Here is an 18,870-nt window from a genome sequence, read left to right on the forward strand (position 1 = left end):
TTAAGTTTATCATAAAGCAAAATTTGAAATACATGACAACTGTTAATTTTGCTCTGTTTCTGTTTCTAGTTGTGGGACATTCGGAGGAAAGGATGTGTAATGACATACAAGGTGAGTGCAATAACAAATATACCAATGGCAAGGAAATTTTCTTTCAGCTGTTGGGAAAGCTAATTACCTAGAAATCACTTGTAGTGATCTTTGACCAAAGGAAACATATATTGACATGGTGCTTATCAGAAAACAATGTTGAAGGGCCACAGTTAATTTATTCTTTATTATGCTGTTGTATTGGATTTGGTTGTCAGAGGCTATTTGAGATGTACGCCATTGGGTGCATTTAATAGGTAGTGGGAGCTTATCTCCACTGCCTCCCCCAGCTATGACAACCTTTAAGGAACCAGTTTCTTATGTTTAGTGGTTCAGTGGTTCAATTTAATATCAGAGAATGTATACAGCAAACAACCGGAAATTCTTACTCTTTGAGGACATCCATGAAACGGTGATAAGGTATGTTAACACTTCGTTAAGCAGTAGCAGCTTGTTTTTCTGAAAGAAACCGTTGGTGATCAATAGATGCACTGATTTTGTTATTCAGTGCTGAGCAATATTTCTTCTTGAAGGTAGCTAGCTAGGGTTTCAGGATGCTTATCTCCTTGTGCACTCATGCATAGAGATAGGACAGCTCCAGTCTGTTTTGTGCATTTAGGCCATTATGCCTATTTTGTAATTTGTCTTTTGGTACTGTCAAGACGGACAGACAGACATACTTTATTGATCCCGAGGGAAGTTGGGTTTCGTTACAGTCACACCAACCAAGAATAGTGTAGAAATATAGCAATATAAAACCATAAATAATTAAATAATAATAAGTAAATCATGCCAAGTGAAAATAAGTCCAGGACCAGCCTATTGGCTCAGGGTGTCTGACAACTCCGAGGGAGGAGTTGTAAAGTTTGATGGCCACAGGCAGGAATGACTTCCTATGATGCTCAGTGTTACATCTCAGTGGAATGAGCAACAGCTAAGTCCAGTTTGGTATGTGTGTGGGGGGCGGGAGTATCTGAATGAATACATCTGTGTTGTAAGGGCAGTTGTTAGTTGGTGGATCAGGCAGGAAGGAATAGTCACAGACAGACTGTTCCTGTTTGAGCGACTGAGTAAGCCCTGGGTGCTTTGAATACAGAGTTCATACTTGTATGGTCTCTGAGTGACTATCTCCCAATATTAAAAGACGAATAATGATTTTTAATAAATCCAGTCTGGTTGACAGAGATAATTTGAGGCAATATATTCTCCAATCTAGCTGCCAATATTTTAGAAAAAAATCTTGGAATCCACATTCAGCAAAGATATAGGCCTATCTTTTTTTGTCAGTTAATTTATAGAATCTGTTAAAGAATCAAGTTTGATCTTCCATGAGGGTTTAAATCACTTCCTGAAGTGGAATACAACCAGACATCTTTTTCAATCCATTTACTTTACACCTAGAACCATAGAACATTACAGATAGATAGCTAGATAGATAGATAGATACTTTATTCATCCCCATGGGGAAATTCAACTTTTTTCCAATGTCCCATACACTTGTTGTAGCAAAACTAATTACATACAATACTTAACTCAGTAAAAAAAAAATGTGATATGCATCTAAATCACCATCTCAAAAAGCATTAATAATAGCTTTAAAAAGTTCTTAAGTCCTGGCGGTAGAATTGTAAAGCCTAATGGCATTGGGGAGTATTGACCTCTTCATCCTGTCTGAGGAGCATTGCATCGATAGTAACCCGTCGCTGAAACTGCTTCTCTGTCTCAGGATGGTGCTATGTAGAGGATGTTGAGAGTTATCCATAATTGACCGTAGCCTACTCAGCGCCCTTCGCTCAGCTACCGATGTTAAACTCTCCAGTACTTTGCCCACGACAGAGCCCACCTTCCTTACCAGCTTATTAAGACGTGAGGCGTCCCTCTTCTTAATGCTTCCTCCCCAACACGCCACCACAAAGAAGAGGGCGCTCTCCACAACTGACCTATAGAACATCTTCAGCATCTCACTACAGACATTGAATGACGCCAACCTTCTTAGGAAGTACATTCGACTCTGTGCCTTCCTGCACAAGGCATCTGTGTTGGCAGTCCAGTCTAGCTTCTCGTCTAACTGTACTCCCAGATACTTGTAGGTCTTAACCTGCTCCACACATTCTCCATTAATGATCACTGGCTCCATATGAGGCCTAGATCTCCTAAAGTCCACCACCATCTCCTTGGTCTTGGTGATATTGAGACGCAGGTAGTTTGAGTTGCACCATATCACAAAGTCCTGTATCAGTTTCCTATACTCCTCCTCCTGTCCATTCCTGACACACCCCACTATGGCCGTGTCATCAGCGAACTTCTGCACATGGCAGGACTCTGAGTTATATTGGAAGTCTGATGTGTACAGGGTGAACAGGACCGGAGAGAGTACGGTTCCCTGCAGCGCCCCTGTGCTGCTGACCACCGTGTCAGACCTACAGTCTCCCAACCGCACATACTGAGGTCTATCTGTCAAGTAGTCCACTATCCAATCCACCATGTGAGAGTCTACTCCCATCTCCATTAGTTTGTGCCTTAAGATCTTGGGCTGGATGGTGTTAAAGGCACTAGAGAAGTCAAGGAATGTAATCCTCACAGCACAACTGACCCCCTCTAGGTGAGAGAGTGATTTGTGCAGCAAATACGTGATAGCATCCTCCACTCCCACCTTCTCCTTATACGCAAACTGAAGAGGATCCTGGGCGTGCCTGGTTTGTGGCCTCAGATTCTGTATTATCAGCCGCTCCATGGTCTTCATCACGTGCGACGTCAAGGCAACAGGTCTGAAGTCATTCAACTCCTTTGGTTGTGGTTTCTTCGGTACCGGGACAATACAGGATGTTTTCCACTGTCTGGGTACTCTTCTCTGCTCCAGGCTCATGTTGAAGATGCGCTGTAGTGGTTCTCCCAGCTCAGTCGCACAGGCCCTCAGTAATCGTGGGGAAACTCCATCCGGTCCAGCCGCCTTGCTGGTACAGATCTTCCTCAGTTGACCTTCCACCTGTGCAGCCGTAATCCTGGGCGTGGGCAAGGTCTCCTGTGAGTGGCTATTTTCCTGTGAGGGAAGTAAGCCTGGTGTGGATTTCTGCGGTGAGGATGAGATTGAGCTGTCGAACCTGTTGAAGAAGTTGTTCAGCTGGTTCGCTTTCTCTACATCTCCACTTATGTTCGCCCTCCGCTTTGCACCGCATCCGGTGATGATCTTCATCCCATCCCACACCTCCTTCATGCTTTTTTTCTGCAGCTTTTGTTCTAGCTTCCTCCTATACTGCTCCTTTGCCCCCCTTATCTGTACTCTGAGTTCCTTCTGAACTCTTTTAAGCTCCAACCGATCACCATCTTTAAAGGCCCTCTTCTTCTGGTTTAGGAGGCCTTTGATGTGCTTATTATTGGGATAGCAGCGAACAGTTCTAACAGGGACAACTGCATCCACACAAAAGTTAATATAGTCCGTTGTGCATTCAGTGACCTCCTCAACGCCCCCACAGAGCCCCCCTTGCAGTACATCCCAGTTAGTAGTACCGAAGCAGTCTCTCAGGGCCTGTTCAGCTTCAGGAGTCCACTTCCTAAAAGAGCGTGTGGTAGTGGGATGCCTCATCACAATTGATTTATATCTGGGCTGTAACAAAACCAGGTTGTGATCAGCTTTCCCCAATGAAGGCAGTGGGGATGCACTATATGCCTCCTCTACGTTTGCATACAGTAGGTCAATAGTCCTATTACCCCTGGTGTAGCAATCCACGTACTGGGAGAAAGCAGGTAGTGTCTTGTCCAAAGTCACATGGTTGAAGTCCCCTGTAATTATCACCAGTGCCTCAGGGTGCTGTGTCTGAAGCCTAGCAACAGCGGAGCTGATGACGTCACACGCTACCGTTGCGTCGGCACGCGGCGGGACATACACATTCACAACAATGACGCTTGCGAATTCTCGAGGCAGGTAATATGGCCTCATACTCACGGCGATCAGCTCAATATCTCTTTCACAAATGGAGATCTTTGTACTCACATGCCCAGGGTTACACCATCTTTCGTTAATGTAGACAGCGAGTCCCCCTCCTTTCTTCTTCCCACACTTTTTGGCATCTCTGTCAAATCTTACCGTAGTAAAACCAGGTAATTCTACATTTACATCCGGGATGTTAGCCGTCAGCCATGTTTCGGAAAAACACATTAAACTGCATTCCTTGTATTCTTTAACATTCCTTACTAATGAGGCTAGCTCATCCAATTTATTTGGCAGCGAGTTCACGTTCCCCATAATGGCCTTTTGGCCCTTCTTGGCTGTGCCGAACTATTTTTCTGCCTAGTCCCACTGACCTGCACCTGGACCATATCCCTCCATACACCTCTCATCCATGTACCTGTCCAAGTTTTTCTTAAATGTTAAAAGTGAGCCCGCATTTACCACTTCATCTGACAGTTCATTCCACACTCCTACTACTCTCTGTGTGAAGAAGCCCCCCCCCCAATGTTCCTTTTAAACTTTTCCCCCTTCACCCTTAACCCATGTCCTCTGGTTTTTTTAATCTCCCATAACCTCAGTGGAAAAAGCCTGCTTGCATTCACTCGATCTATACCCATCATAATTTTATATACCTCTATCAAATCTCCCCTCATTCTTCTACGCCCCAGGGAACAAAGTCCTAACCTATTCAACCTCTCTCTGTAACTCAGTTTCTCAAGTCCCGGCAACATCCTTGTAAACCTTCTCTGCATTCTTTCAACCTTATTAATATCCTTCCTGTAATTTGGTGACCAAAACTGCACACAATATGCCAAATTCGGCCTCACCAATGTCTTATACAACCTCACCATAACATTCCAACTGAATCTTAATAAGAGTGAACTCTTCCCATTAAATATGCAGGTTTCAATTTATAAACGTTTACCATTCCGATTGGTTACAGATTATTTTACTTGGGTGTTAAAATCACTAAGAAGCATAAGGATTTATTTAAGGTCAATTTTTTACCTTTAATTAATCAGGTTAAACAATTGCTTACTAAATGCATTAAGTCCCCATTGTCCCCATAAAGTCCCCATTGTCTTTATCACTGATTGGTCGAATCAATGCTATTAAGATGATTATTTTACCTAAATTTTTATACTTATTTCAAGTGCTACCAATTTTTATTTCAACAATCCTTTATTGATATCGTTGACTCTAAAATTTCTTCATACATATGGCAGAATAAAAATCCTAGTTTAAGTAAAAAAATATTTACAGAAGTCAAAAAAGAATGGTGGTTTGGCATTGCCAAATTTAAGATTTTATTACTGGGCAATTAATATCCGATATTTAATATTTTGGACACAGGATTTGGATGTAATTCAAAGTCCACAATGGGTAAACCTTGAATGTAAATCCGTACAAGGGTTTTCATTGGTTTCTATTTTAGGGATCTCGCTTCCCTTTGTTCTTTTTAAATTGAATAAACAAATGGTTAATCCAATAATTAAATATACACTAGAAATATGGTTTCAATTTCATAAATTTTTTGGCTTGAACGAATTTATTCTATCAAGCCCTATTATATATCTAATTTCTTTTTTCAACCCTCTGTTATGGATTAAGCCTTTTTGGTATGGAAAACAAAGGGTATAACATGTTTTCTTGACTTATTCTTGGATAACTGTTTCATGTCTTTTGAAAAGTTGTCTAATAAATATAATCTACCCAGGTCCCATTTTTTTGATATTTACAAATTAGAAACTTTTTGAATAATACGTTACATACTTTTCCAAATTCATATCCAACTGATATCATGGAAATTTTTTTTTAGGTTTAACCCCTTAGCAGAAGGGTTTAATAGCAACTATTTATGATATGATTATGAAAATACATCCAGGTATATCAGATAAAATTAAGAATGAATGGGAAAGGGAACTTCAACTTTCTTTACCTACAGAGAAATGGGAGAAAATTCTCCAATTAGATAACTCCTCCTCTATATGTGCTAAACATGCGTTGATACAATTTAAGGTGATGCATAGGGCCCACATGTCTAAAGGCAAGCTAGCTCGGTTTTACTCTCATATAAGTCCTGTCTGTGATAGATGTCATTCTGAGGTAGCTTCATTGACTCATTTGTTCTGGTCTTGTCCTCTTTTGGAGAAATAGTGGAAAGACATTTCTGATATTATTTCAACAGTTTTGCGTATTGATTTACATCCTCATCCTATTACTGCAATTTTTGGCTTACCAATGGTGGAACGCAGTTATTTATCGTCTTCAGCTCGTCAGATGATTGCATTTGTTACATTAATGGCTAGAAGATCCATTTTATTGAATTGGAAAGAGATTAATCCTCCTCCTACATTCCAATGGTTTTCCCAAACTATATCTTGTTTAAATTTAGAAAAATCTGAAGTGTCACTTTTAACCATTCAGTTAAATTCGAAGACACTTGGAGACTATTTATTCAACACTTGCATATGATGTAACCTGACCTTTTCCGAATCCTTTTTACTAACCTTAAATATATGGATAGAGGAGCAGAGTTATTGACATTATTGATTGTATCCAATGTATCCAGCTTTGTTTAGTTTTTTTTTGTTTTCTAATTTGGGTTTTTTTTGTGGACATGTTTTCATTTTTTCTTCTAGCATGTTTAATTACCGTAGATTCCGGATTTTAAGCCGCTACTTTTTTCCCACATTTTGAACAGCTTTGAACTTTGCGGCCAATAATCCGAAGCGGCTAATGCATGATTTTTTTCATGCCGCCTCGTAAACATTTTGCCTCGTAACAGTAGACCAATAAAATTGATGAGTAGTTCACAGAGGTCCAATGAAATTGTGCGATAAATCAAGCGCACTTTCACAATTAAATTATTGTAAATCAGTCATTTGTACTCACCCTCATCAACATGGAAAACACTCGAAGCATTGTGCTGCCTACTTAGTTTAAACTATATTTGTTTTCTGTACTACATCGCGGGATGCTATGACGTCACACCCGGTTTCGCGGTGTCTTGTGGGAAAATGCCGGTTTGCGATGAAACGGGACGGAGGGAGGGAGCGCATTACGCGAGCGGCTTTGGATCTGAGCGAACTCTGCTTTTAAGTTAAAGGTATCAATAACTTTTCCTGGTAGGCTGCAATATATATATTTTTTTACCAGTCGTTAGGAGATATTGGAATGTTGTTCAGTAAAGAAGTATACGCAACGTATATTTAAAAGTAGCCGCGTACGGGCACGGTTCGAAAAAAAGCATTTGCAATATGTATTTGTTTTTGTTACCATATGGATTTAATTAAAAGTTAAAAAAATCCTCACGTGTAATATCTTTCTGTGTAAATATCTCATATTACAACGTGGGACACCTGCGGCCGAAAATCCGGTGCGGCCTAAAATCCGATGCGGCCTTTACAATTAAAAAAATGATTTTATTTCTAAAATTAGAGCCAGCGGCTTAAAATCAGGTGCGCTCTGTAGTCCGGAATCTACGGTACATTAAGAGTTTGGGAGGCTTAGTACATTTGTGTTATCTATAGCTTTTACATGTATATACTGCTTACCAACAATGTAATCCTAATCTCTTTGTACTACTATTGTTATTATGCTTATGTATTTGAAAATTAATGAAAAGATTTAAAAAGAAAGAAAGAAAAAACCCAAAAAATGACTGGCAGAAACTTAGAACCCAACAGCCCTCTCCTCTCCCATGCACAAGCGGATGCAAAAGCAACAACCCTCCCCATCTCCCACTTGCTCCAGCAAAAGCACTGACCACCCTCCCCACCACCTCACGATGCAAGCAATAACAAAGGAGACCATGATCACTGGGATCTCTTCTGGGGAAGGTGGGACCTGTACAGATTGGATGGGTTACACCTGAACTAAAGGGGGAGCAATATCCTTGCGGGTAGGTTTGCTAGCATGGTTCGGGAGGGTTTAAACTAATTTGCAAGGGGGATGGACCCGGAGCGATAGAGCAGTGAAAGAAGTGCATGGAGTAAGGCCAGATCTAACACATAGAGAGGCTTTGAGGAAAGAGAAGCAGAATAAAGGGTGTAAAGGTAGGAAGGTAGAAGGGCTAAAGTGTGTGTACTTCAATGCAAGAAGCATCAGGAACAAAGGTGATGAACTTGGATACATACATGGAATTATGATGTAGTGGCCATTATGGAGACTTGGCTGGCACCAGGGCAGGAATGGATTCTCAATATTCCTGGATTTTAGTGCTTTAAAAGGGATAGAGAGGAGGGGAAAGGGAGGAGGGGTGGCATTACTGGTCAGGGATACTATTACAGCTGCAGAAAGGGTGGGTAATGGAGCAGGATCCTCTTTTGAGTCAGTATGGGTGGAAGTCAGGAACAGGAAGGGAGCAGTTACTCTACTGGGGGTATTCTATAGGCCCCCTGGTAGCAGCAGAGATACCGAGCAGATTGGGAGGCAGATTTTGGAAAGGTGCAAAAATAACAGGGTTGTTATCATGAGTGACTTTAACTTCCCTAATATGGATTGGCACGATTAGTTCCATGGGTTTAGATGGGGCAGAGTTTGTTAAGTGTGTCCAGGATGGATTCCTGTCACAGTATGTTGACAGGCCGACTAGGGGGAATGCCATACTAGACCTAGTATTAGGTAACGAACCGGGTCAGGTCACAGATCTGTCAGTGGGTGAGCATCTGGGGGACAGTGATCACTGCTCCCTGGCCTTTAACAGTATCATGGAAAAGGATAGAATCAGAGAGGACAGGAAAATTTTTAATTGGGGAAGGGCAAATTATGAGGCTCTAAGGCTAGAACTTGCGGGTGTGAATTGGGATGATGTTTTTGCAGGGAAATGTACTATGGACATGTGGTTGATGTTTAGGATATCTGCAGGATGATAGGGATAAATTTGTACCGGTGAGGAAGATAAAGAATGGTAAGGTGAAGGAACCATGGGTGACAAGTGAAGTGGAAAATCTAATCAGGTGGAAGAAGGCAGCATACATGTTTAGGTTTAGGAAGCAAGGATCAGATGGGTCTATTGAGGAATATAGGGTAGCAAGAAAGGAGCTTAAGAAGGGGCTGAGAAGACCAAGAAGGAGGCATGAGAAGGCCTTGGCAAGTAGGGTAAAGGAAAACCCCAAGGCATTCTTCAATTATGTGAAGAACAAAAGGATGACAGGAGTGAAGGTAGGACCAATTAGAGATAAAAGTGGAAAGATGTGCCTGGAGGCTGTGGAAGTGAGCGAGGTCCTCAATGAATACTTCTCTTCAGTATTCACCACTGAGAGGGAACTTGATGACGGTGAGGACAATATGAGTGAGGTTGATGTTCTGGAGCATGTTGATATTAAGGGAGAGGAGGTGTTGGAGTTGCTAAAATACATTAGGACAGATAAGTCCCCGGGGCCAGATGGAATATTCTCCAGGCTGCTACACAAGGCGAGGGAAGAGATTGCTGAGCCTCTGGCTAGGATCTTTATGTCCTCGTTCTCCATGGGAATGGTATTGGAGGGAGGCGAATGTTGTCCCCTTGTTCAAAAAAGGTAGTAGGGATAATCCAGGTAATTATAGACCAGTGAGCCTTACGTCTGTGGTGGGAAAACTGTTGGAAAAGATTTTTAGAGATAGGATCTATGGGCATTTAGAGAATCATGGTCTGATCAGGGACAGTCAGCATGGCTTTGTGAAGGGCAGATCGTGCCTAACAAGCCTGATAGAGTTCTTTGAGGAGATGACCAGGCATATAGATGAGGGTAGTGCAGTGGATGTGATCTACATGGATTTTAGCAAGGCATTTGACAAGGTTCCACACGGTAGGCTTATTCAGAAAGTCAGAAGGCATGGGATCCAGGGAAGTTTGGCCAGGTGGATTCAGAATTGGCTTGCCTGCAGAAGGTAAAGGGTTGTGGCGGAGGGAGTACATTCAGATTAGAGAGTTGTGACTAGTGGTGTCCCACAAGGATCTGTTCTGGGACCTCTACTTTTTGTGAATTTTATTAATGACCTGGATGTGGGAGTAGAAGGGTGGGTTGGCAAGTTTGCAGATGACACAAAGGTTGGTGGTGGTGTAGATAGTGTAGAGGATTGTCGAAGATTGCAGAGAGTCATTGATAGGATGCAGATGTGGGCTGAGAAGTGGCAGATGGAGTTCAACCCGGAGAAGTGTGAGGTGGTACACTTTGGAAGGACAAAACTCCAAGGCAGAGTACAAAGTAAATGGCAGGATACTTGGTAGTTTGGAGGAGCAGAGGGATCTGGGGGTACATGTCCACAGATTCCTGAAAGTTGCCTTACAGGTAGATAGAGTAGTTAAGGAAGCCTATGGGGTGTTAGCTTTCTTAAGTCGAGGGACAGAGTTTAAGAGACGTGATGTAATGATGCAGCTCTATAAAACTCTAGTTAGGCCACACTTGGAGTACTTTGTCCAGTTCTGGTCGCCTCACTATAGGAAGGATGTGGAAGCGTTGGAAAGGGTACAGAGGAGATTTACCAGGATGCTGCCTGGTTTAGAGAGTGCATTATGATCAGAGATTAAGGGAGCTAGGGCTTTACTCTTTGGAGAGGATGAGAGGAGACATGATAGAGGTGTACAAGATATTAAGAGGAATAGACAGAGTGGACAGCCAGTGCCTCTTCCCCAGGGCACCACTGCTCAATATAAGAGGACATGGCTTTAAGGTAAGGGGTGGGAAGTTCAAGGGGGATATTAGAGGAAGGTTTTTCACTCAGAGTGGTTGGTGCGTGGAATGCACTGCCTGAGTCAGTGATGGAGGCAGATACACTAGTGAAGTTTAAGAGACAACTAGACAGGTATATGGAGGAATTTAAGGTGGGGGGTTATATGGGAGGCAGGGTTTGGAACATTGTGGGCTGAAGGGCCTGTACTGTGCTGTGCTATTCTATATGTTCTATGATCTAGAGTCCATCAAAAAGCTACTGTCCATCCCAACACTTCCAACATCTCAGACTGTCTCTCTCTAACTAGTGAGGGAGAGAGAGAGAGAGAGATTGCTCCTGCAACAAATAAGAGCAGGAGACCAGCAGCTTGCTGTTTCAACTTTACAATCTGCTGCATCGCTTCTCTGAGTACCCCTCCCCCTGACTCAAGGACCAACAGGCTGTCATTCACTATCAAAAATCCAGAGCTGGAGTCCTTAAGAGTTCAATGCTGGCAATTCCTGCGACACTGTTGGTATCAAACTGCATCAGTCTCTCCTGTTCCTTTCAGTTCATTACAGTTCAGTCCTCAACCTTGTTTCCTTCATCTGCAGTTGTCTAATGTAGGACTTGTGAATGTTGTGGGATGGTCAGTTTTTTCTTGTCATTTTCAAACCTAGCCATTGTATGACATTGGTGTGGTTTGAGCTTATCGTGTCATATGCACTTCATTCAGTCTAGATGGTTAATTCTGCACTTTAACTAGTCAGTGATGTCTTTGCAGGGACACACAAATGCTGTACGGTGTCTACGATTCAGTCCTGATGGGCGATGGATTGCTGCTGCTGGAGATGATAGCACCGTGAAGGTATTTACTTAGAGCTTTGCATGGACTTACTGAATTACTTACTGCAACACACACAAAATGCTGGTGGAACGCAGCAGGTCAGGCAGCATCTATAGTAAGAAGCACTGTCGACGTTTCATGCCAAGACCCTTCGTCAGGACTAACTGAAAGGAAAGATGGTAAGAGATCTGAAAGTAGGAGGGGAAGGGGGAAATGCAAAATGATAAGAGAAGACCGGAGGGCGTGGGGTGAAGCTAAGAGCTGGAAAGGTGATTGGCAAAAGGGATACAGAGCTGGAGAAGGGAAAGGATCATGGGACGGGAGGCCTAGAGAGAAAGAAAGGGGGAGGGGAGGGAGCACCAAAGGGAGATGGAGAGCAGGCAGAGTGATTGGCAGAGAGAGAAAAAAAAGGGAGGGGGAGAAAACTAAATATATCAGGGATGGGGTAAGAAAGGGAGAAGGGGCATTAACAGAAGTTAGAGAAGTTAATGTTCATGAGCATGAACCCCTTACCCCATCTCTGATATAACCATATAACCATATAACAATCACAGCACGGAAACAGGCCATTCCGGCCCTCCTAGTCCGTGCCGAACTCTTAATCTCACCTAGTCCCACCTACCCGCACTCAGCCCATAACCCTCCACTCCTTTCCTATCCATATACCTATCCAATTTTACCTTAAATGACACAACTGATCTGGCCTCTACTACTTCTACAGGAAGCTCATTCCACACAGCTATCACTCTCTGAGTAAAGAAATACCCCCTCGTGTTTCCCTTAAACTTTTGCCCCCTAACTCTCAAATCATGTCCTCTCGTTTGAATCTCCCCTACTCTCAATGGAAACAGCCTATTCACGTCAACTCTATCTATCCCTCTCAACATTTTAAATACCTCGATCAAATCCCCCCTCAACCTTCTACGCTCCAATGAATAGAGACCTAACTTGTTCAACCTTTCTCTGTAACTTAAGTGCTGAAACCCTGGTAACATCCTAGTAAATCGTCTCTGCACTCTCTCTAATTTATTGATATCTTTCCTATAATTCGGTGACCAGAACTGTACACAATATTCCAAATTTGGCCTTACCAATGCCTTGTACAATTTTAACATTACATCCCAACTTCTGTACTCAATGCTCTGATTTATAAAGGCCAGCGTTCCAAAAGCCTTCTTCACCACCCTATCTACATGAGACTCCACCTTCAGGGAACTATGCACTGTTATTCCTAGATCTCTCTGTTCCACTGCATTCCTCAATGCCCTACCATTTACCCTGTATGTTCTATTTGGATTATTCCTGCCAAAATGTAGAACCTCACACTTCTCAGCATTAAACTCCATCTGCCAACGTTCAGCCCATTCTTCTAACCGGCATAAATCTCCCTGCAAGCTTTGAAAACCCACCTCATTATCCACAACACCTCCTACCTTAGTATCATCAGCATACTTACTAATCCAATTTACCACCCCATCATCCAGATCATTTATGTATATTACAAACAACATTGGGCCCAAAACAGATCCCTGAGGCACCCCGCTAGTCACCGGCCTCCATCCCGATAAACAATTATCCACCACTACTCTCTGGCATCTCCCATCTAGCCACTGTTGAATCCATTTTATTACTCCAGCACTAATACCTAACGACTGAACCTTCTTAACTAACCTTCCATGTGGAACTTTGTCAAAGGCCTTGCTGAAGTCCATATAGACTACATCCACTGCCTTACCCTCGTCAACATTCCTCGTAACTACTTCAAAAAATTCAATAAGGTTTGTCAAACATGACCTTCCACGCACAAATCCATGCTGGCTACTCCTAATCAGATCCTGTCTATCCAGATAATTATAAATACTATCTCTAAGAATACTTTCCATTAATTTACCCACCACTGATGTCAAACTGACAGGTCTATAATTGCCAGGCTTACTTCTAGAACCCTTTTTAAACAATGGAACCACATGAGCAATACGCCAATCCTCCGGCACAATCCCTGTTTCTAATGACATCTGAAAGATCTCCGTCAGAGCTCCTGCTATCTCTACACAAACTTCCCTCAAGGTCCTGGGGAATATCCGGTCAGGACCCGGAGATTTATCCACTTTTAAATTTCTTAAAAGCGCCAGTACTTCCACCTCTTTAATTGTCATAGGTTCCATAACTTCCTTACTTGTTTCCCACACCTTACACCATTCGATATCCTTCTCCTTAGTGAATACCGAAGAGAAGAAATCGTTCAAAATCTCTCCCATCTCCCTCGGCTCCACACATAGCTGACCACCCTGATTCTCTAAGGGACCAATTTTATCCCTCACTATCCTCTTGCTTTTAATATAACTGTAGAAGCCTTTCGGATTTACTTCCACCTTATTTGCCAAACCAAACTCGTAACTTCTTTTAGCTTTTCTAATCTCTTTCTTAAGTTTCCTTTTACATTCTTTATATTCCTCGAGCAATTCCTTTACTCCATGCTGCCTATATCTATTGTAGACATCCCTCTTTTTTCGAACCAAGTTTCTAATATCCCTTGAAAACCATGGCGCTTTCAAACCTTTAATCTTTCCTTTCAACCGAACAGGAACATAAAGATTCTGTACCCTCATAATTTCACCCTTAAATGACCTCCATTTCTCTATTACATCCTTCCCATAAAACAACTTGACCCATTCCACTCTCTCTAAATCCCTGCGCATCTCCTCAAAGTTAGCCTTTCTCCAATCAAAAATCTCAACTCTAGGTCCAGTCCTGTCCTTCTCCATAATTATATTGAAGCTAATGCTATTGTGATCACTGGACCCGAAGTGCTCCCCAACACATACATCTGTCAGCTGACCTATCGCATTCCCTAACAGGAGATCCAACACTGCCCCATCTCTAGTCGGTACTTCTATGTATTGTTGCAAAAAGCTATCCTGCACACATTTCACAAACTCTAAACCATCCAGCCCTTTTACAGAATGAGCTTCCCAATCTATGTGTGGAAAATTAAAATCTCCCACAATCACCACCTTGTGTTTACTACAAATATCTGCTATCTCCTTACACATTTGCTCTTCCAACTCACGCTCCCCATTAGGTGGCCTATAATACACTCCTATCAGTGTTACTACACCTTTCCCATTCCTCAATTCCACCCAAATAGCCTCCCTAGAGGAGCTCTGTAATCTATCCTTCCAAAGCACCGCCATAAGATTTTCTCGGACAAGCAATGCAACACCTCCTCCTCTGGCCCCTCCTACTCTATCACACCTGAAGCAACTAAATCCAGGAATATTTAGTTGCCAATCACACCCTTCCTGCAACCATGTTTCACTAATAGCTACAACATCATAATTCCATGTATCAATCCACACTTTAAGCTCATCCACCTTTCTTACAATGCTCCTAGCATTAAAATAGATACATTTAAGATACTCTCCACCTCCTCCTCTCTTTTCATCCCTAGCAATGCATTCAAATTTATTATCCTTTTCTTTCTTCTCCCCTACAACTTCGGGCTGAGCGCATCCCTCCTCCATCACCTGCCTGTCCTCCCTCACACACGGTCTACTTACTTGCTCTACTGGTGAACTAACCTCCTCTCCCATAGTTTCCTCAAATTGATTTCCGCCCCCCCATCTTACTAGTTTAAAGTCTGCCCCGTAGCCCTAGCAAACCTCCCCGCTAGGATATTGGTCCCCCCAGGATTCAAGTGTAACCCGTCCTTCTTGAACAGGTCACGCCTGCCCCAGAAGAGGTCCCAATGATCCAGAAACTTGAATCCCTGCCCCCTGCTCCAATCCCTCAACCACGCATTCATCCTCCACCTAATTCCATTCCTACTCTCACTGTCGCGTGGTACAGGCAGTAATCCCGAGATTACTACCTTTGCGGTCCTTCTTCTTAACTGCCTTCCTAACTCCCTATACTCTCGTTTCAGGACCTCTTCCCCTTTCCTACCTATGTCATTATTTAGTTTTTTTCCCCCACCCCTTTTTTTCTCTCTCTGCCCATCACTCTGCCTGTTCTCCATCTCCCTCTGGTGCTCCCCTCCCCTTTTCTCGCTAGGCCTCCCGTCCCATGATCCCTTCCCTTCTCCAGCTCTATATCCCTTTTGTCAATCACCTTTCCAGCTCTTAGCTTCACCCCACCCCTTCCGGTCTTCTATCATTTTGCATTTCCCCCTCCCCCTCCTACTTTCCGAGCTCTTACTATCTTTCCTTTCAGTTAGTCCTGACGAAGGGTCTCGGCCCAAAGCGTTGACAGTGCTTCTTCCTATAGATGCTGCTTGGCCTGCTGCGTTCCACCAGCATTTTGTGTGTGTTGCTTGAATTTCCAGCATCTGCAGATTTCCTCGTTTTAACTTACTGCATGTAACTTCATACTTTATCAACTTCTGGACTTTCCATGCATAATAAAAGCTCTTGTTGCTAAGTAAACAACTATTCTTTGTTCAAAATCAGGTTCACTTAGTTTGATGGGTATTATATATGGATTACTTTCCGCAAGTTAAATACCAAATAGACTATGTTAAGGGTTGGGGGTAAGAAGATGATTAAGGAGGAATGTGGTAAAGCTTTATATTTCCTTCTTGTGTTCCACTTTCAGTTAAGCAGAAAACTCAGAGGTGACCATTTGAGTTGGTATTGTTTGCATTTGTGAGCATGCATGAAGTAGTAGCAAAACACAAAATTCACAAATGTTAATTTATTTCAAATTATTAGTTACATTATATTTTTGCTTTATTTTCTGAAGCAATTGCTGGCAAGGCTATCCCTCTTAATTGCCTCTAAGCTGGGCAGTAAATATTCACTTGTGTGGCAAGAAGTGTTATTACAGCATAAAGAAAACCCAAAGCTATTACTTTTTTATGGAACTTCTGTGCAATCTATTTTTAAAAAGCAGATTTCTGAAACTACATACAGTTTTGTGGGAGTAGAAGTGTTTTAGCCAATGACTTATTTTTAGTGTGGTATCCAAGATAGTTTGGTTTTCAGATGATGTGGGATCCTGATAAAATATCATGTATTTTCAAACTTGTTTTCACTGCAACATAGACCTACCTGATTTAATCTAATACTGATAAAAGTAACACATGCATTGTAAGGATGCTGATTACATTGTTGTATGTGGTGAAGTCATGAAACTTCCTATCTAGTGATGTTTTTTGAGCATCAACGCGGCAACTCGCCACGTTGTCGAGTAACTTAAACATTTTCTGTGCTGATTAGCAAAATGAAGGATGCTAATGCTTAAAAGCTGACATGGAAGACACTAACAGTATGCCAGAAATTTGAGACTGTTAGAGGGTAGAAGTAAGTGCCATTGCTATTACTAAAAAGAAGGTGCTTGAGAAGCAGAAAAGTCTGAAGGTTGATAAGTAATCTGGACTAGATGGACTGTACCCGAGAGTCCTGAAAGAGGAAGCTGAGGAGATTATAGAGGCATTAGTAATGATCTTCCAAGAATCACTGGATTCTGGATTGGTTCCGGAGAAGTGATGGAGGCAAAAGGAAGTTATAGGCCAGTTAGCCTGACTTTAGTGGTTGGAAAATGGTGGAGTCCATTATTAAGGATGAGGTTTTGGGGTACTTGGAGGCACATAATAAAATAGGCTAAAGTCAGCATGGTTTCCTTCAGGGGAAATCTTGCCGGAGAAATCTGATGTAATTTTTTTGAGGAAATAACAGGAAGGGTGAACAAAGGTAGTCAGTGGATGTTGTTCACCTGAATTTTCAGAAGGTCGTTGATAAGGTGCTATACATGAGATGGGAGCCTTTTCAGGTTGACTGCTGGTGACTAGTGGTGTTTCATATGAGTCTGTGTTGGTACTGCTTATTTTACATCATATGTTAGTGATTTGGATGACAGAATTGATGGCTCTGTGGCCCAGTTTGTGGATGATATAAAGATAAATGGAAGGACAGGTAATGATGAGGAAGCAGGGAGTCTGCAGAAGGATTTAGACAGTTTGGGAGAATACGCAAAGAAGTGACAGATGGAATATAGTGTTGGGAAGTATATGGTCATGTTCTTCGGCAAAAAGAATAAGGGTGCAGACTATTTTCCAAATGGAGAGAAAATTCAAAAATCTGAGGTACAAAAGTGTTTTGGGAATCCTCGTACAGAATTCCTTACAAGTTAACTTGTAGGTTGAGTTGGTGGTGAGGAAAGTAAATGCATTGTTAACATTCATTTTGAGAGGACTAGGACAGTGGTTCTCAACATGGGCCAAGCCACATTTTGTAGGGACCACAAGTGGAATAACTCTAGAATTTCCAAATGTTTATTTCTTTAATGAAATATTACTAAAATATATAAAAAAGCAATGAATACAGGTGTCCCTGCTGTACGAATGTTCACTTTACGCCACTTCGCTTTTACAAAAGACCTACATTAGTAAGGTGTTTTCGCATTGCAAAGAGAATTTTCGCTTTTACGAAAATTTTTCCCATATAAATTAATAGTTCTTTGCTTTACACCATTTCGGCTTAAGAAAGGTTTCATAGGAATACTCTACTTTTGTAAACACCTGTAGATATAATTTAATTGGAACCCTGAATGAAATGAATGGGAAAATTTGCAAGATGCAAATGAGGCAGAAAAACAGCTTAGCCTTTGTACGGTTGCAGCACGCTAATTGTTATCTCTGCTCCTGCTTGACCACACACATATCACAATTCACACGTTACAGGATGGCCCACTGAGCCCTGCTGCAAAGTGTGGAGGCCACAGAGCTAATGGAAGTCACAAGTGGGCCATGAGGAGAAAAGTAGTGGAGAACCACTGGACGAGAATATAAAAACAAGGATGTAATCCTGAGGCTTTATAAGGCATTGGTCAGACTGCTCTTTGAACGCTTTTGTGAGCTGTTTTGGGCCCCTTGTCTAAGAAGAGATGACCTGGCATTGGAGAATGTACAGATGAGGTTCATGAGAATAATTCTGGGAATGAAACGGGTTAATGTGTGGGGATCGTTTGATGTCTCTGGGCCTGAACTCACTGGAGTTTAGAAGAATGAGGGGGTGGAGGGATCTTATTGAACTTACTGAATGTTAAAAGGCTTAGGTAATCTGGAGAGGGTTATTTCCGATATTGGGTGAGTCTGAGACCAGAGGGCACAGCCTCTGAATAGAGCGATGTCCTTTTAGAATCGGTGAGGAGGAATTTGTTTAGGATGTTAACTCTGTGGAGTTCATTGCCACAGTATTTAAAGTGGAGGTAGATAGGTTCTTCGTTAGACAGAGAGTCAAAGGTTACGGAAAGAAGGCAGAAGAATGGGATTGAGAGGGATAGTAAATCAGCTGTGGAATGGCAGAGCGGACTTGATGGGTTGAATAACCTAACTCTGCTCCTTTGTCTC

At 42.2% G+C, this 18,870-nt stretch overlaps 1 protein-coding gene across 1 annotated transcript in view; it reads left to right on the forward strand.

The window, feature by feature from the left end:
- katnb1 (katanin p80 (WD repeat containing) subunit B 1) overlaps positions 1-18,870 on the forward strand; it is a 74,599-nt gene that overhangs the window by 14,760 nt on the left and 40,969 nt on the right. The window contains exons 5-6 of the mRNA XM_073069724.1: positions 70-111; positions 11,460-11,543. Of these exons, the coding sequence (XP_072925825.1) occupies positions 70-111; positions 11,460-11,543 (126 nt within the window). The remainder of the gene's footprint in view (positions 1-69; positions 112-11,459; positions 11,544-18,870) is intronic.

Source organism: Hemitrygon akajei, chromosome 17, assembly GCF_048418815.1.
Source record: "Hemitrygon akajei chromosome 17, sHemAka1.3, whole genome shotgun sequence".
Lineage (NCBI taxonomy): Eukaryota > Metazoa > Chordata > Chondrichthyes > Myliobatiformes > Dasyatidae > Hemitrygon > Hemitrygon akajei.